At 38.1% G+C, this 19,923-nt stretch overlaps 1 protein-coding gene across 3 annotated transcripts in view; it reads left to right on the top strand.

Moving 5' to 3' along the window:
- Nucleotides 1–3,295: 3,295 nt before the first annotated feature.
- Nucleotides 3,296–19,923, top strand: part of LOC123506129 (CCR4-NOT transcription complex subunit 10-A-like) — a 28,421-nt gene continuing 11,793 nt past the window's right edge. For 2 of the 3 annotated variants that reach the window (XR_006675354.1, XR_006675353.1), the window contains exons 1-15: nt 3,296–3,423; nt 5,685–5,879; nt 6,517–6,609; nt 7,115–7,265; nt 7,890–8,061; nt 9,578–9,836; nt 10,005–10,111; nt 12,601–12,752; nt 12,948–13,147; nt 13,950–14,062; nt 14,153–14,292; nt 14,423–14,609; nt 14,990–15,147; nt 15,771–15,880; nt 16,216–16,288. Coding sequence is in view for 1 of the 3 variants with exons in the window: in XM_045258024.1 (XP_045113959.1) it covers nt 5,685–5,879; nt 6,517–6,609; nt 7,115–7,265; nt 7,890–8,061; nt 9,578–9,836; nt 10,005–10,111; nt 12,601–12,752; nt 12,948–13,147; nt 13,950–14,062; nt 14,153–14,292; nt 14,423–14,609; nt 14,990–15,147; nt 15,771–15,880; nt 16,216–16,288; nt 16,584–16,636 (2,163 nt within the window). In the remaining 2 variants the exon portion in view is untranslated. Of the gene's footprint in view, nt 3,424–5,684; nt 5,880–6,516; nt 6,610–7,114; nt 7,266–7,889; nt 8,062–9,577; nt 9,837–10,004; nt 10,112–12,600; nt 12,753–12,947; nt 13,148–13,949; nt 14,063–14,152; nt 14,293–14,422; nt 14,610–14,989; nt 15,148–15,770; nt 15,881–16,215; nt 16,289–16,583; nt 18,355–19,923 lie in introns of those variants that run through there. The other variant, XM_045258024.1, reaches the window with a different exon arrangement.

Raw genomic sequence — 19,923 nt, 5'->3', positions numbered from 1 at the left:
TCACTAGACGTAACGTGAGTGATTTGCAATTAACTCTTCAAGGCCAACTGATACCGTTTCAAAATTCAGTCAAGTTCTTGGGTTTACATTTTGACAGCAGACTCAATTGGAAGACTCATGTTAATCAGTTGCTTATTCGTTGTCGTAAAAAAAAAAAAAATAAAAAAAAAATAAAATAAAAAAAATCAATGTCCTCAAATACCTTTCTGGTTCTTCATGGGGAGCAGACAGAAAATCTTTATTGATGGTGTACAAGTCCTTAATTCGTTCTCATTTAGACTATGGCTCACCGGTGTATGGGTCTGCGTCGGAACCAACACTGAGGAGGCTGGATGTACTACAGAATGAATGTGTGCGAATGTCTTGGAGCCCTGCGCTGCACTCGTGTGGCGCGGATGGATGTTGAGGCCAACATACCACCACTATATACAGCTCCGCCGCAACGCCCTCCTTTTACCCCATGGGATAAAGGCGGCTCAGAAAGCTCCCCTCGGTAACATAGCAAACAAGATTATCTGGCAGCAGCACCACCTCTACAACTCTGTCCGCCGTCCAATCTCAGTCAGCTGCTTCACTTAAGCTTTCATCACACCAAAACCTACCAGTAACAGTTGTATCTGAACATCTGATAGCGAAGCATAGTCATGTGGATCCATTTAGTGGCATCAGTGGTCGGAAAACAATGTTAAGTATGTCAAATATTAGCTAAACACAACCACTAGGCTGCAGCTGAGCCAGCCTCAGCAACTTGATGACGTCACACCTCTAGCCGACCGGGGTGGTGACAGTTAGTGATTTACGTACGTAACGGAACTAATTTCAAAATTGACCTATAGAAAAAAAGAAGCCATGGCCAAATGCCTGATGTTTTATGACTTGATAAATACTTATATGATTATTCACAATATCAAAACATCTCCAGCTTAACTAGTATTAAAAATTGTCAAAAATAAAATCTGGTAAAAGTATGAAAACATCTTCACACAAAAAATACTAAAACATCCAGCCATTTCGAGTTCATACGTACATTGGAAAATACTAAAATACTAGGTAATATGAGCTATCTTCTTAGGCATCCAACAATTAGCTAGAACCAAAAGTAAATATAAGAAAAAAACAATATAAATGTAAATAAAAACATTAAAATTTAAACTGCAGTAAAAGTTCTTGTAAAATCTAGCCATACCTACTTGTGTATTTTAACACACTTACAGAATCTGGGCTATCTTTGAAGGTATTCTAGAACGAGCGAGACCGTGAACCAAGATCGTATACAAATAAAAGGAATATTACAAAATTTGTTTAACAGGACTAATCACCATTTCATAGTCCACATATTTAACTTATTGGATCAGCGACACTATTGAAAGAGCATAAGCGATTCTTTGATACCAATTAGGCTCAATTATAGCTTAAAAAAATAAATAAAATGTCGAAGTATGAATTTTGACCTTTCAGACGGTTTATACCCTTACTTTAAAGTACACTACTAATTTACTAAACGTTACATATCTATCGAACAGAGGGAAGGGAAACACTTCAAAAGGAACGAAATATTTATAGAAACCATAAAAACTTGATATACAAAACGAATAATGGAGTTCATTAGCAAAAGATGAGAAACGTACTTGAACCAGCGGACGAGAGAGATAGCAGGGCGTAGGGCAACTGCCACTTTGTCTTAATTATTGTTCTATCACCTAAAAGCAACACAATGGCGATATAGGTGAACGCAGTGAAGTGTTTTCATTCCTGTAAGGACAGAATGTGTCAACTTTTCACCGTAATGAAGTAACGGTGTAAAAAGTTTTTATGTATGATTGACGTCATCAAAGCCCAACACCCTCGATCCTGTCCTCCGAAGTAATTCACTGTTTGATCTGCTGCAGTCTCTGACGAGACAGCCAGACGTTACCCTACGGAACGAGCTCAGAGCTCATTATTTCCGATCTTGGGATAGGTCTGAGACCAGGCACACACCACACACCGGGACAACAAGGTCACAACTCCTCGATTTTTACATCCCGTACCTACTCACTACTAGGTGAACAGGGGCTGCACGTGAAAGGAGACACACCCAAATATCTCCACCCGGCCGGGGAATCGAACCCCGGTCATCTGGCTTGTGAAGCCAGCGCTCTAACCACTGAGCTACCGGGCCGTGTCTCCTCGACAATGTTTATCGTCCTTAGCTCGTTTCCAATGTAACGAGCACACTATTGGGCTGGTGTGTGGATAGATAAATAGCAGTTGGTGGACAAGTGTGTGTGTGTGTGTGTGTGTGGATGGATGGATGGGGAGTGCAGCAGGGGATGGAAGGGAGCTGGGATATGGCTCTGGTCTGTCATTCTTTCTGTTTTTGTCGTTGTTATTACTATTGTGTTGTTTACAATGTAGATAGGAGGGGAAGGAGGAAGAGTTAAAAAAATAAATAAAAATAGAAATGGAGGCGCCAGCGGCGGCGGTGGCGGCGACGGCTAGTAGTAGCTATACCTATATCTATACACTCCCCTGTGTTTTTTACACGAGTAGCTACCCGTACTAGTATATCCACGTTAATCAAAACCTCCTGTACTTACAATAGTATTTACACCTGTCTATCATTATCTAACTATCAACTTTCCTCTGTGTTTTTTCAGTAAAGTACCTACGTATAGGGCTATTGATGCTACCTAAATCGGCCGACAATCTGCGGGTACGTGCACGTACCATGTCACAATCTTGTCCTAGTATTTTCATTGTATTGAATACTTTTTTTTTTTTTTTTATGAAGGAAGTTGTTTTTGGAAGCAGATGATATATCTCATAATTCATACTTTTTATTATTTTTTTTCTTGTAAGATATAACCTTTGACCAACTGGCTATATATATATATATATATATATATATATATATATATATATATATATATATATATATATATATATATATATATATATATATATATATATATATATATATATATATATATATATATATATATATATATATATATATATATATATATATATATATATATGTAGATGAAAAATCATCAAATTCATTAACAACGGGTACTTATCTACTTCGTTTTCAAGAAAACTTACTTTATACTGAGTTGTATTAATCTTCAATTTAACCAAGGAAATAAAAAATGATGTCAAATGACTCCATATACGTAATATGCTTAGATAATATATTAGCATAATTCTAGCATATTCTTTTATTACATTTAGCATGTCATAGCATGTTTTCTCAGCAAGCCTAGCATATTTTCTCAAGAACATTAATTTTGGTAACAATGGGAGGGACCGTTGCAGCCACAGAACCAAGATCAAGGCACGGGTGGCTGGGTGGCTGGCTGCCTGTCTGTCACTTTCCTCGTGTGCTGCCCTTCTCCAGCTGCCCCTATGTACTCCCTTTAGCAAAAGAGGGGAGCACAAGTAAGTAGAGTTTCCATGTAACTTGGCCGTATAAGTCCAACAAGATGAAGTACCACGAATGAAGGGAAGTTGTTATTTCTTTGAAGTTTGTCATGAAGCACCATTTCTTGACCTTCTGTCACAGTTTCATTCTTCTTACTAGCATCACCTAACACAGGAAGCTGCATGAATTTCCGTTAGTAGCTTTGACAATACCGTTTTTCTCTCACTCATTATAAGTGATAATGTGATACTGTTTAACTAGTAATGGAGTCCATATTCAAAAATGAATTTTTACTCAACAGTCTCTAAATTCCGGATTAGAGTATCATTTTCTTTATAATAGTATTCTATCCATTGTGTATTAATCTGGTTGTTTTATTTTTTTTGTTAACCCATCTCCCCTTCCCATCTCTGAAACTACTGCAGTGCCGTGAAAACGAAAAGTAAATTAATACGAAAAGACAAAAATCTAGTGGAAGAAAATAGTTTAGTCATCACAAAGAAGCACCACAGTAGTAACACTCATTTTCAATTTTATTTTTGGTATAATTCTAGTTTCTGCCCATACTCTCCCCTCCACCCCCCAACAAGCTTGGGGACAGGTGGGAATGCGGGGTTTTGTGTGGGGTACATGAAATGCGTCGGAAATGCGTATTTTTTGCGTAAAATGGAAAAAATTCCCATTAAAAAGTCTACATGATTTTCATTACAAATTTCATGACGTTGATGAAGCCACGGAGCTCCATCACACTCGGAAATAAGCAGTACACTGACTTGCATTTGTTTATTGCTGGGGTTTGTGGGTAACTAGTGAATAGGATTCTTATTGTGTCTATAGTACTTTTGTCCCATAACGTGCCACCACCTCTTAACACCACAAGCTGCGCCAATGGGAATTTGCTATATGTATTCGAAGGCGGGGCACAGCTGGGCAGACAGGTGCACAGAGAACTGTGTGCGCAGTTGAGCTATGGCCACCAGTGACATTAGTTGTAAAGGTTGCGAATTTGAGTACTGGGAAATCATCGCTCCTGCGATGCAAGTCAGTGTACGAGTGCAATCGAGAAGAGGACCAGCCAGGACTCTCGTTAAGGTATTGTGAGGAGGGGTATTGGTAGAGTTAGGGCATATTGTGTGAAGCTATAAGAGAACCGTTGTGAGGTTAGGGGAGGAAGCTGCCCCAAAGCAAGGATACGCTAGGTTTGGTTACGTTAGGTTAGGTTTGTTAGGGATGTACATACAAACAAACTCACCTCAACCAGGGAAGATCAGTGCCTACCTATCCACCATGCACATGCACGTGTTTATAATTTCTGAGTGTTGTCACAGTAGTGAGCAAGTGATCTTGTTTCCCTCTTAAAAAAAAACACATAAATCATTAAAATGTATTGTTAGCATTATAAGTAACATGTATTGGAATGTCTCTGCAACCCATCATAATATATCTTTTGACAAAAAACATATAAATCATAAGAAATTATTGTTAACATTATTAGTAATTTGTGATGGCATGTCCCTCCAGCCCATCATAGTTTATCTTGTGACCCAAAGTTCGGTCATGATTCAGTTTGAAAACCGCTCTTCTAAACATAACCCTTTGTTTTATCTTCTCCTTCACTTATGATATTGCTATGCAGTTTTATGTTAACCATTTTTTTTAACTATTCCCTTCTTCTTCACTAGTTAGCCGCAGTCTGTCTTGTGTTTATAATCTAAACTGGAAACTTCACATCTCATCTCTAGCTAAAAGAGCTTATATGAAATTAGGTATTTGGAGTTGTCTCTGCCAGTTTTTCTTATTCCCTTAGGTCCTTATCTGTCCATGTATGGACATATGTATGCTTCATATATAAGGGAAAGTTCTGAACTCACTCATATCGTTACTTTAGGCAGAGTGAATCAGAGCTTTCATCGTAGCAACTCTTCTCCTCTAATTGACTACAGCTTTTTTCCCCATCTATGCAATGTTGCATTCTTGCCATTTTCTACAGCTATTTTCATGCCAACTGGTCTTTTAATTTTTCCACAGCTGTGTTGCACAAGACTTTCTTTTTTAAGAGGCAAAAGAAACAAGGATCCTATATCAATGTTTAGAATCTTAGGACTCGGACAAAAGAAAATGTGATTGTAGGCTTAGAAATTAATTTTGATAGTTTTTCAATGAAATAGCTAACACTAGAAAATCATTAGGAATTTAAACAGAAAATACTATCCAGAAATCTTTATGGCCATATTTGGTACAGCTTCACCACATTTTTGACAACTGATTCACTTTCCAGATGGCAGAGAGCAAGAATGGGGGGGAGGAGTGCCCAGAATCTCCCACCACAACAGAAACTTCCAGCAATTCAGATGCAACAGACACAGAACGGGAATGGGCACAGGCAGCACAGACACAGTTCACTAAGGGAAACTATGTGGCTGCCCTCACACTACTCTCTTACCTCCACGGCACTAGACCAAAGGATCCAAAGGTTAGTAGAATAAGCTCTTGCTCCTCTGTTTGGTATAGTACTATGTAGTTTGTGGTTGATTGGGCCAAATGCAGCATTCTTAGATGATTTAGTCACATACAAGAATTACAGGAAGTGAGGTAACTAAGATAATGTTCTGTAAACTCTGCCAATGATCTGCATATGAATAAATGAGTAAAATATCTAGAAATTTACTCATTTACTCGGCATCACATATTTCCATTTATATAAGTTTTTGTTTTTTTATACCATATTCCTACATAGGTGATATAACTTATGATATTTACATTTCTGTCTTGGAATTGATTTAATAGAGTACAGGTTAGGTTCAAAAGACTCAGGATTAGGTTTATTGGAATGTAAGTTGTATACTGGATCACAGAGCAGGAACTAAGGGACTTTATTAAGCAGAGATACTGATCATGGCCAATAGGTGCAGAAACCTAGGTATATTATTGTGGTTATATGAGTGTATGGCTAGAATGTATGAGAAAGGAAATTAAGGAAATAGGATTAAAACGGAGGTGACTGGGATTGAAGGACATAAATAAATGGAGGCCTTTATCACAAACATGTTCTGTTGAAGATGAGTTAGAAAAAAAAAAACAATAGATATTTATAATGAATTGCTTTCCAGGTCCTGATGAACAAGGCTGTTGTAGAATACTATAAGAGTGACCTGAAGAAAACAGAATCATTTCGTAAACAACTGGCGGACATCTGTACACAAGTAAGCTTTTGCTTATGTTTCTGATGGTCAGCTGAACTCAGACAAAGAGAAATTCATTGCTTTGTTCATCTCATTTCATCTTGTGATGTCTCTTATCCCATACCATCCTAATTTGAAACTCAGAACAGTTTGAGGGACATTCCTGTGTCATCATTTTGTTGATTATCTTTTCTCCTTCCTTCAACCACACCCTATGAAACCTTTAAAAACTTTAATCACTAGTATGCAATTATTTGTGGGTGTTTAATAGAGAATGGGATAGAAATTATAGACTTTCATGATAACAGCTAACAATTTGTAAGGGTAAGCATGAAAGTTGCTGCATACTAATGATCACTGTATTATATGAAGTGCTCAGTTGTATATGTTAGAACCCTATGTCTTTATTCTATTTCTTATGTGTTGTTTAACTAGAGATGTCTTTCAATCAGCATTGCCATTACTTACCATGGATAGATCAACAAATTAAAGTATTTAATGATTTGATAATTATTTTTTTGTACAGTGTGGGATCAAAATAGATGCAGTAGGTACAGGGGATGAGGTGGAACGGAGTGTGATCCGCTTCAATCATTGTGTGGTGTTGTATCACCTCCATCAGTACTGTGCTGCCCTTGCCCTCCTGGAGAAGATGTACACTGGCCTGGAGTCTTTGGGTAAGTGTTCATGTGTCTGGGGAGTAAGTCAAGTACAGGAGAATCATGTGAATAAAATGAGTCTAGAGGAATGTGCTCCTCATAATTCTTAAGAAGTCAGAGTTAAGCATTGTCTACATTAATGCAGTTATTTTCTTTTTTATGTGATGTATGGAAAGAACCTGTCATATTTTAGTTATCATTTAGTGCTTTATATAATAGATTTGTAAGGTTGCTTACAGAGAATAAAACAGTGTCGTTTACATCAGACAAAGGTGGAGGGAAGAGATGATAGAGGACTAGATTTTTCTATCACATTCCACTCCTTTAATTTTCCTCCATTACTCACTCGAATGATTATTATCTTCTGAAGATATATTAATGGCTCCAAGTAAAATTTTCATTGTATTCTTTCCTAAGGATTGTGTAATTACTCAACAAGCTAATTCCTTTTTTTGCTACCACACTAAATTCAATTTCATTTTCTTGTTTTCACTGGAAATATATCATCATGCAGTCTCATGAGTTATTTCTTAATGGCAAGTTCCCATGCTTTCAGTCTCATCTTTGGTGTATTGTTTACATAAGTCATTGCCATGTATTGCAAATGCACAACTTGAAATAACAGTCTTTCATTATCAACAGAGGAGAGTGTTGGTATAGGTGTGTGTCTGCTGATGGCTGAGTGTCACCTGGGAACATATCATCCAGAGCGAGCCCTTACCATCATTACCCACACGGAGACCACCTTCTTGCCTCAGCCATTGCCTCATACACCTTCACATAAGCAACCTCCACCACAGGAAAAGGAAAACAAGTAAGAATTTTGAGTGTATTGTTGTAATAAATCATTGATACTAAGTATGTTATCCTCAATTGAGAATTCTTTGAAATCGTGGACAATCTGTGGACAGGCATGTTTCTGCACACCATTTATGCACATTGGTGGCACTTCATCCCAATCTATTTTCAAGAAATTGAGACCATTCTGTATGATGAAGTTGTGCCAGTAATCCCTCACACTGATGCCTTTCTCATTGGTTACCGCAAGTCAGTTAAGGTAGATCGCAGATAATACAATTTAAATGTTTGTATTGCACCTTGGTCTAAAGGTTGAAGTAAAGATGTATTGGATGGTAAAAATGTAAGTTTGATGGTCTCACTGTTGTCAGAAAGTGTATGTGGGTGGCTGGCGGCATTATATAACCTCAGCAAAATCTTGAAAGGGATGCCTTCTTGTTTGCAGTAGGCCTCCTATTCACTGTGCAGTTTATTCTTGAAGTATTCACTGAACACAGTTGATGTCATGCAACCCTTCTTGTTTGCATACCACTGAACTGGCAGGAAGGCCTTGTCATAAGCCTGAAATGTAAAGACAAGATTGTCAAAACAGAAATGGGATTCTCAAGGACTGTGCGTATGTGCATGCATGCGTGTGTGTTTTCTAGCTGTCCAAACCTACCTCCCTCCCTCCCTTCCATTCTGTTTTTCTAAAACAGTAATATGACATCTATTTTTCTTTTGCAGTTATTTCAATTAGACTTCTATTTTTCTTAACTTGAGGGCTTTAGGATTCTTTGAATGGTAGATGTGTGTGTGTGTGTGTGTTTGTGTGTGTATTTACCTAGTTGTAGTTTTACAGGGCCTGGGCTTTATGCTCGTGTGGCCCCGTCTCCATATCTATTACTTGTGTGTGTGTGTGTAATTCACCACGGTTGTCTATTGGTCACCCAGCCAGCCTTCCCCATTACGGAGCGAGCTCAGAACTCATAGACCAATCTTTGGGTAGGACTGAGACCACAACACGCTCCACACACCGGGAAAGCAAGGCCACAACCCGTCGAGTTGTATCCCATATCTCTTTACTGCTAGGTGAACAGGGGCTACACATTAAGAGGCTTGCCCATTTGCCTTGCCGCTTCCTGGGACTCGAATGCAGACCTTCTTGGTTGTGAGCTGAGTGTGCTAATCACTACACTACGCCATGTTTATGTGTATTTACCTAGTTGTATGTATATAGTAATCCCTGAATCTCACAGGACTCTGTGACCTCTTTTCCTCTCCTCTTGCTTCCTGAAATCTTCATATCTATTATGAATCTTGTCTACTGTGTCTATTATTAGAATTGTAAAACAGCTCTTCTGCGACTCACAGGTGACATCTGGCAGTTTCCTCAAGGAGGCCATTTTCTCTGCTGCTGTGTGCAATTGCCTGTGGGTCTGTGGTAAAAAGGAGGAAGGAAGCAGTCTGTGGAATGCAGCATGGATATGCTACAAATGGTTGTTATGTATAGGGAGATATGGTATGCTACAAATGGTTGTTATTTTTTTCAGATCTCCAGAAAAAATTAGTGTATCTGGTGGGACTGGAAGTAGCAGTAGTAGCAGCAGTAGTAGCAGTAGTAGTAGCAGCAGCAGCAGTACCACAAGCACAGCAACCGATGAAATTCGATGTAGTGCCACTCAGGAACAATTACGGGGGAAGCTTCAGCAGCTGCGTGTGCGGGCATTGCTCATGATGAGAGCTTTGAGGGTGGCCAAGAAGGAACTCAAAACAATAGTAACCCATGCAGTCACTGCTGGCAACTCTTTGGTGAGTCACCTACATACATTTTTCCTCTACTATTTTTTTCTTTGCTACCTTTGATAGTCTTATGTTTTGAAATTGATAAGGATACTATGTTCTATAAAGAGAAATTAATGTGACCTTAGAACTGTTTTCAAATCTAGCTGTCATATCATCAAGGCTTTTTCTTTTCAGAATGTGACCCTCATAAGTCTGAAGAGTCAGCTTGAATACTTGAAAGGCAACTTTCGGAAAGCTATCAAAGTTCTTAATCAGTGTGCAGCAATACCTCCTCCTAGTCCGTGAGTCCTCTACAGTTTTGTGTGTGTGTGTGTGTGTGTGTGTGTGTGTGTGTGTGTAATTCACCTTGGTTTCCTGCTGGTCACTCAGCCAGTCTTCCCCATTACGGAGCGATGTCAGAGCTCATAGACCGATCTTCGGGTAGGACTGAGACCACATCAACACACTCCACACACCGGGAAAGTGAGGCCACAACCCCTCGAGTTACACCCCATACCTATTTACTGCTAGGTGAACAGGGGCCACACATTAAGAGGCTTGCCCATTTGCCTCGCCGCTTACTGGGACTCGAACCTGACCTTCTTGATTGTGAGTCGAGCGTGCTAACCACTACACTATGTGTGTGTGTGTGTGTGTGTGTGTGTGTGTGTGTGTGTGTGTGTGTGTGTGTGTGTGTGTTTACCTAGTTGTAGTTTTATATGGCCTGGGCTTTACGTTTGTGTGGCCCCGTCTCCATATCTACACTTATCCAATTTTTCTTGAAAGCTATGCACACTCTTTACTGACACCACTTCCTCACTCAAACTGTTCCAAGTCTCAACACATCTTTGCAGGAAACTATATTTTTTAACATCTCTCAGACATCTTCCCTTCCTCAGTTTTTTACTATGTGATCTTGTGCTTCTAATGTCATATTCTTCTCTCAGAATCTGAGTGTGTGTGTGTTTATTACCCTGTTGTGATATACAGGACAGGAGGTAAGCCCATACTGTCCTGGCTTCATAACTGTTATTAACCAGATTTTCCTTTCTTGAAATCATGAACATTGCACAGACCACATTCCTCTTCAGGCCATTCCATGCTTTTATGCTTCTATGAGGGAAGCTAAATTTCTTTGTCCTTTTTTGCAGTTGGTCACTTTTAGTTTTCTTTAACCCCTTTCCTGTGGAGAATCTATATATAGATAATTTGAAAACAGGACTTTTTGTTTTATTGTTTATGTATAGAAGCTTGTTCTTATTTTATTGCACTAAGTTGTAGCATAGTCTATATATAGACGATTCCTTACAAGTAACAAAATTCATGAAATAAATAATTATTTGGCATCTCAACATGACCTCTCAAGGCCGGTCACCACTTGTGCTGGTTGATGTGGATGTGCTGGGCACATGAGCTAATACTGGAAATTTTGGCATTTTTTAAACTTTTTTTTATTATTAGCCTATCATGTCAAAGAGAAAGAACTGTACCACATACCAGCAACGTTGCCTAAAAATAATTAGGTACAAAACAAGTATGTATGTGAAAAATACAAAGAAAAGTGGAAGTAAATTACATCCAGGTCACAAGTCCTGGATGTAACTAAAACATTCATACAAATATATTTACATATATTATCACCAATCAAACACAAACAACACTTGCATATTGATTCAATTGTTTGTTCAGTTTTGCGGCAGTCTATATATAGATGTCACTTGTTCAGTTTTGTGGCAGAGTCTATAAATAAATTCAATTGTGTGTTCAGTTTTGCAGCAGAGTCTATATATAGATGTCAATCTGTAGTACCCAATTGCTGGGAAACTATATATAAACGTATGGATGAAAGTCGGTAGCATCTATATATAGATAATTTTTTTATTTGATAGTTCACCCATCTGCCCTTCTGCTGGGAAGGGGTTAATGTTCTCTTATTTTTCTTTCATTCAACACAAATGGATCTTCCCCCATCCAGTTTTTTCATCCCATTCAGCTTTCTGTACAGTGTGATTTTCTCTTTACTGAGGTTGGGAGTTGCTTTCTAGATAATTTCTCTTCATAGGGCAGGTCTCTTCATGGTATGAACTTGGTTGCTGCTCTCTATACTTTTTCCAACTTCCTTGTAGGTTTTTCTCTTCATGTGGTGACCGGGCTATTGCTGCATATTCCAGCCTTGGATCTATCCTTGCCATTATTATTATTGTCATCATTTCCTTATCCAGATATTCAATGGCTACTTTTATACTTCTTTATTGATTGAGAGTTTCACATGTTACCGTTACCTTATTGATTTGTTTCTCTGGCGATGTTTTCTCTGAAGAAATCATTCATTGGTCTTTTTAACTTTGTGTTGATTATTTCTCACACCTTATCTCGATCTCTTTGCGAAACTTCTGTACAATTTTTTGCTGAATTACATCGAAAAGCGTTTATTAGTAAATTCATTTATACTATCAGGAAGTACATATATTTGTATCTGAATTAATAGTATCAATGTATTCATGTATGTGTGTGTAGAAGTTTTAAATATTGTTAATTTTCAAATACTTGACTCCTGTATTTGTTCCATTCTTAGTGTCCGTAGGTGTTGAACAGTTACAAGGATAAATGATGTTTGGAAAAAAAAAATACAATAGTAATAGTATTTATACAATTTATAACAATTTCTTGTTTGAATAACATTTTACTAGGAGAAAATGTATTTTGTGCTAAGATGTTCAATGTTCCTATCACTGATAATATAGTATGGAATTAAAGTATAATTTTTTTTACTTCTTGTAATTATTGGCAGGTCATATGGCCCTAGTCTTGGTGTCATGTACTATAACAACCTGGGAGTTATTCACCTGGGCATGGGTAAGCCAACAGTAGCCTGCCTTTACTTGCAGAAGGCTCTCCAAGAAACTCAGAATGGAGAAGAATCAAATTCATCAGCACACTCAGGTACATATTGGGGCATTTGGTCAATCTCTTGAATGTTTATTATGTCTATTGGAAGGATGGCATCTTCATGGAGCTGTTGAACATGAATATTGTACATGGTCTGTCATATCTTGTATAAAGAGATACTAATTATGCCTTTGACAAAGAAAGCAGGTCAAATCATATATACTATATAACCTTGCTTAACTGTTGCAGAGGTGTTGTCACACCAACCACTGTATCAGTTGAGCAGCAATGTGCAGCCTGAGCTTTACTACAACCTAGGTGTGACATTGTTGCACATGAACAAACCTGACAAGGCCTTTGACTTCTTACTAGAGGTGCTGCAGGTGCATCCTATGAACCCACGGTTGTGGCTGCGGCTTGCTGAATGCTGCATCACCGTACACAAGCTGGTAAGATTGAGTGGTTCTATCTTTACTTTTCTTATGATTTCTGAGATACAGTCTTAAAATACATTGTTTCATGAAAGGCAGCTTTGGGAACTTTGCCAAATCCTTTTTGTCATGTGTCCATCTCTGCATGGCAACCCAGTGAATTATGGGACTCACTTGAAAGGGTCTGAGAAAGTCTTCATTGCAGCTTTTGTGGCAAGGCAGGTGTGTAAAAGTCTTGGAAAGAAAGGAAGTCTTTTTGACATTCATAAACTTGGAGAAATTGTATGATAGTATTGAAATAAAAGGAATATAGGATATTCTGAAAGAATATAGAATTTGAAGCAGGTTGCTGGTAGGAGTGAAGAGTTTTTATGTAAATAACAGGGCATTTGTGTGTGGTGGTGGTGTGAGTGTGTGCTTCCCATTCAAGTTAGATTTGCATCAGAGGTATCAGGATTGGAGTAGGTACTGGGTAGGAAATGGTCATTGTGAAGGGGTAGAGTGTGCTGTTGGGCTTTCTTTGGAGAATTACTGTATGTGGCTGAGCTACTGGGCTTTAATAGGGAGGAGACCCTCTATTCCACAGGAGTTGACTGGGTTAAGAATGTGAATGATGTGTGCATGAGTGTTGGGTAATTCATCTAGGCCACTCTCACCCTGTGTGGATTAGTCAGTCTGATGTATAGTAGTTAGGTTGATCACTTCACACTCTTATTTAAGAAAAAGTACTGTGACTAGGTTAGTTATAGAAATTTCCATTTCAGCCTTAACACTAAGAAAGAGCCTGTGCATTCAACTTCTTCAATTTCTTTCCCTGTAGGGCTTGAAGGAAGACCAAAGCTCCAAGAGGTCCATTATTCAGGGGACAGTTGGTGTTGGGATGCATCGCAAGATCTGCCTCACTACACGCATCACCGACCATAACAAGAAAAAGTGAGGAAATCTCTATAATATGGTGGATGTATTTCAAATTATAGTGGATGATTGAAGGGGTTTGCTGTATGGAAATTTAATTTTTTTTAGGAGCGAAATGGATTCCGAGTCAGATGCAGCCTTTCCAGAGCCCACGCTAGAGTTTGCGCGTCTGTGCCTCCGCAATGCCCTTACCATCCTTCCTGAGAATGTCTCCACCACCTCCCTTACAGATGAGCAGGAAGTCTCAGGTTTGTAGTTTATAGAGTTATTATCCTCTTCCTCTTGAACTTTTTATTTGTGTAAGTGATGCTTTGTGGAACATTGCAGCACATTTAGACCAGTGAGCAAAAGTGTTGATTGTACTAGTACACTTTCTAGGAGTGATGCCAGAGCTCTATCCTGCTGGGCCCTCCTCTCCTCTGCGTGGTGCTGAGGTAGTGAGCCTGAGAGTGTCAGCATTGGCCTGCAGTGCCTATGTGGGTCTCTGCCTGTCAGACTTCTCTGCAGCCCTCCGCCATGCAGAACTCCTGCTGGTTGCTCATCCCAAAATACCAGATGTGTATAAGTAAGTTGGTAGAGATTACACACAGGTGTAATATATATTTACTGATTTTAATTTGATTTTTTAACTTTTTTATGACTTCAAGGTTTTCAAAGTAAGGCTTAGATTCTAAAATAATTATGTTTATAAGTGTTATTTTTAGTTGCTCCCTTTTTTTTTTCTTTAACGTCTACAGTATAGTGTTTTATTCTTTAGTGTCAATGAATTTCGGCAAGCTATTAGATACATGCTATTTACTACATTTTTCATATGCTCTTGAAGCTAGTAAGTAATCAATAGTGTTTTCAGTTGTAAGTGATGGCATTCTCAATTCAGCTTGGTAAGGAAGTCAGATGGCATAACTTGATTACTTGAACTCAATTATATTCAACTTTGGTGTACAGACTGCTGGGCCATCTCTATGCTGGGGAAGCCCTCATCTCCCTGGGGAAGGTAACTGAGGCTATACAACACCTGGATCCCAGGGTAGTAGGGGAGGTCTCCCTCTCACCACCAGCTCAAGAAGCCTCCAACTCATTCCCAGCTTTCACTCCTTCCCAAGGTGAGGAATGATGAAAGATAATTTTGAGAAGTGAAAGGTTTCAGTGTCTGACTCCAGTTCCTATTTGCTCTGTATAGCCAAGTTTCAGACAGCATTGACATCATATTCATCACTTGTTGAGGTGTGAAAAGTTTCACCCTGTTTAGGAAGGAGTGATTCTTAAACCTGCTAACTCCTTGTTGTTGATTGGCTGTTAGGAACAATAATAAAAAATTAGGAACATTTCCATATATCACTTATTATATCTTTAGATACTGATTAAGTGTTGTTTTGAGACATACTTAATTGACTACTGTATCATCAGCTGGAAAAAGGTCACTTAGGGTTACATTGGTGTTTTTATGGTTCTATGGACAAATTAACATGATTTTTACATTATAGACTGGAGAAACACACTTGAAAACTTGACTAATCATCTCTGTAGGCTTTGCAAATAGTTGCATTGAGAGAGCTTAGCATTTCAGAATATGTGCTAGAGAGAGATATAGAGACTTGCTAAATTACAAAAGGACTAGGAAATAATTAACTTTGGGACTATGAAAAGGATAACTAGCCACAAATTTTGCTGTAAAGGTCCAGTGGCCAATAGTTAATCAATCATTTGCATTCACTGGTTTTCTCAGGGTGGCTCAACACGACTGCCACCACTGCCATGCAGGTGATGCGGTATAACTTGAGTGTAGCATATGCCCTGCGTGGTGAGTGGGAGAAGGCAAATAACCTGCTGAAGGAGGTGAGTAATGCTAACATTGTTGATCTGAAAAATAATCTTGCTGTAATGTTGACTCATAACTTTATATATATGGCCACGAAACTGACTATCCCTTTCATCAGGGCTGAGAGCATGAATGATATACATGTGTGTGAGGTGCTTTGTTTGGGGTACTGTGTGTCGATAGATGGAGAGATAGATTCTTATTGTTATTGTTGTGTGTAAAAGGCATTTGAGTATGTTGATTCTACTGCTCCCTGCAATGTGGTTTAGACTATTCAGCTTTTATTGTAGATTGTTTTTTTCTGATTTACTATTTCTCTGTCTCTCCAATTTTTATATCTGTATTATTGTAGGTATGGACTGAAAGCAATGGAAATATGCCAGCACAGGTCATCATGCTGGCCATGTATATCAATCTGCAGATGGGTGAGTACTCTATTTATTAGTACTTAATGAGCCTGGATTAAAGGATGCTGGAGTATTGATAGTCAATATGTGGTAGTCTTTATATTTCAAAATATTGCATACTATCTTCAAAGTAGTCAAATGATTAAAAATATTGAAATTTGAATAAAATGTGGTTTAGCAAATTTTACACACTTTAACTGTGCACAGTTGGAGATGGAAGGGTGTTTATTAAATAGGTATAGATTGAGTGATATGAATAAGATCTACATGTGATAGTGATGATGTGAAGGTGATTAATTGTTTTATCTTTCAGGTCATGTTGATATTATGAAGAACATTGTTAAGAATAACATATTATTAACATGAGAATGGTTGCTGACTTTGTTGCTCACAATGTATCTAGGGGAAATTCCTATTAATATAATGTATAAACTTATTCCTATTAGAGTAAGTGCAGACATGTCTTAATTTATGGAGAGTCTGTATTGCAAAATGCGTTTAGCAATTTAAATTTTTGTGATGTTAAAGATGTTTTCTTAGAAATTGTCAGCAATATATTATGGGCTTGTGTACTGTGACTGCATATATTGTATGATAGGATGATCCTGACTCTATCTGTAACTAGTGACAGCAACTACACTTGTAGCATGTAAGTGTGAGCATCCACAAGCAGCATTGGACTGGCATGTGCAAGATAATATTATGATTATTCATGGAAATGGGTAATTGTTGCAGTTAGATTGAGTTGCTTAAGCAGCATGTTCAATAGTCTCTCTCTCTCTCTCTCTCTCTCTCTCTCTCTCTCTCTCTCTCTCTCTCTCTCTCTCTCTCTCTCTCTCTCTCTCTCTCTCTCTCTCTCTCTCTCTCTCTCTCATGAAGATAATGGAGATATAATTTAAAATGCTTGAAAAATGGAATAGAGTAGTAAAGAATATGAAATCATGTAAACTAATGAGAGAGAAAATTAAGGGAGTGCCTTTTAAGATAGGAAACTTCAACCTATATTCTTTGACAAGTAAGGGTATTGTATAGATGAGATGGCTGTTCACTTTCCCTTTCTCCATTCTCTACTCAGCCATTTGAAGAGCTGGGAGTGGCAGGCATTGAATTTAGGTTTGGTTGCACCAGTTTGAGCTTAGCTATGGAATTATAGAAGAGTATCCAATGAACAATAACTGAACTTTGACCATATTAGTGTTTGAGGCTGTATATGTAATGCTTTATTTTATGAAATAATGAGGATTTTGATGCAAAGGATAGCCTTGAGAGAGGGAATGGTTAAGGATCAAACCACCTGACTTTCAACATACATTGTCTCAACTCATTACCTGTCTGCTGTAAATAATTGCCATGGCTCAAGTGGATACTAATTGTGTCAAAACGAGATGTGATACAATTCTAGTAACAAATGGAGAGAACATAAAATAGGAGGCTACAGTATATTATATAAGCTACCTCTTTACTAATTAGGGAAGAAAATAATACAGGGATTTCTCAAATTATGCAAGGGATTTATTCCTGAAGGGATCGAGTAATGTAAAAGAATCGCATAAAGTAACATGATTACTGAACTAGTACATACCAAGTCTGGAGGATTGCATTCAACTGACCTTAAGTCGAAGGATATGAGTTGTGGGATATCAAACAAACTTTTAAAGAAGTTATGTTTTATCATTGCTTACTTGTACATGTTTATATTAAACGTTACAGTTATGTAGCTTTGTATTGCATGTTGGATGCATCTGTGTCTGTGCCTGTGTCTGATTCCATGACTGGTTTGGGTTTGTCTGCTTGATATAATACAGTTATGGATTTTTTTTTTTTTTTTTTTTTTTTTTTTTTGCTTTTCCTTTGGGAACACTTCATAGCAGGCCATTTTGCTCATCACTTCTCTGGTAAACTTCATTGCTTTTCTTCACATTTGGATAATTTTCTAAGTTCATACTTTGGGACAAGTTTGTGTCTGTCATGGTTTGCCAAGTTTGTTCTGATGCTGCTGCTGCTGCCTCATCCATGAACTGCTCTCTCTCTCTCTCTCTCTCTCTCTCTCTCTCTCTCTCTCTCTCTCTCTCTCTCTCTCTCTCTCTCTCTCTCTCTCTCTCTCTCTCTCTCTCTCTCTCTCTCTCTCTCTCTCTCTCTCTCTCTCTCTCTCTCTCTCTCAAGTTCTCATTAGAGAATTCCTCCCGATGAGACTGCAACAACTCATTGATGTCATTGTCTTCCAACTAATCGAATCTTATCTGCTGTGTAAGGCAAAACTTTTCATATTGGCACTGGCCAGATTATCAGCAATATCAATATCCTAGACAGATAGAACTGGTGTTGAAAGGCTTCTTATCTTCTGCTTCCAAATAGTCATTGATTGATTTTGCCATGTTCTGAATTAAATTAAAGCTTAAGGGTAATGTGGGTCTTGTTTTGATGGTCTATTCATGCGGCTAAAGTTTTCCTCATATATGTTGCATCTCCACATAACCAGCATATGAAGATTTACAACCATTCATTGGAGTTCCTGCTTCTGCACTGGCACAAATTTTATCAGCATTACTCCTTATGTTCCTAGTTGTACTCTTGTTCAATGTGTTCACAATCACTGAATTTTTCTGCCCCTTATCAATTCTCTCCAGGACTTTTAGCTTTTGCTCTTGGGTTAAGGTTTTGCTAGATCTCTTCGGTGTACTGCCACTTGCTATGGAAGTCGAAGGAATTGCGATAGGGCACTGAGAGAGGAAAGCGGAGAGGAATGTTAACACTAGCAGTGCATGGCTAACATTGAAGCACTGTGCGAAGGAACAGCATATTGGCAGTACCCATGGGGAACACCTGGTGACACCTGGTGGCTGCATCACGGAACTAAACCAACTGCACAACTCAATTTTCTTGACTAAACAATCTGTGTAATGTGAAAAAAAAAATACTCGGTTTTTTTACCTCGTGTTATTCCAAAATTGCATAGTCTAAACATCCATAAATTGGGAAATCCTTGTACTCGTACATGGAAAGAAATATTCAGATTACATCTGAAAGTTGTCATCAAGGTGGTGTTTGTGTTGAAGACATTTCTGCCTCCTTTCACGAGTCAGAATTCAAAGCTAGAGTCCATTAAGATATTTGTGTTGTAAATACCTTTGAAATTTTCATTTTGCATGTCAAATGCTAGATTTTTCCGAGACAAGGCTGAACTACCCCCTTTTATTACTGAGGTGCAGCAGACAACAGAAAGATCTCACTTAAGTTTTTAGTGCACTCTTTTTTTTCACTTCATATTAGCTACCTCCTTGTGATGGTCTCTTGATGCAGAAGCAGGCAACAGGTATCTGGTAACTACTTGCTGTTACTATGTTTCAGAAACATTGTATATTTTTTTCTGAATCATAGAGAAATCCATTTGCAGTATATAATTATCTAATTTCAATTATCTAATTTTGATTTACTAGAAGTGAGTTACACTTATAGGATCCTGTTTTGATATTGCTTTTCATTGATCTTTAGTTTAGAATTGTGCAAACTTTTGGCTTAGGTCATGTCACTTTGCGGGCCATTCCATGTACCAATACATCCACACACATGGAAAACTAAATTCCTCAAAATGTCTTATGGATCTTGATTTTATCAGTTTCATTCCACGTCCTCATGGAACATATCACTCAGGA

The sequence above is a fragment of the Portunus trituberculatus genome, chromosome 19 (genome assembly GCF_017591435.1).
Source record: "Portunus trituberculatus isolate SZX2019 chromosome 19, ASM1759143v1, whole genome shotgun sequence".
NCBI classification, from domain to species: Eukaryota; Metazoa; Arthropoda; class Malacostraca; order Decapoda; family Portunidae; genus Portunus; species Portunus trituberculatus.
This window is presented reverse-complemented; position numbering and strand designations above follow the sequence as displayed.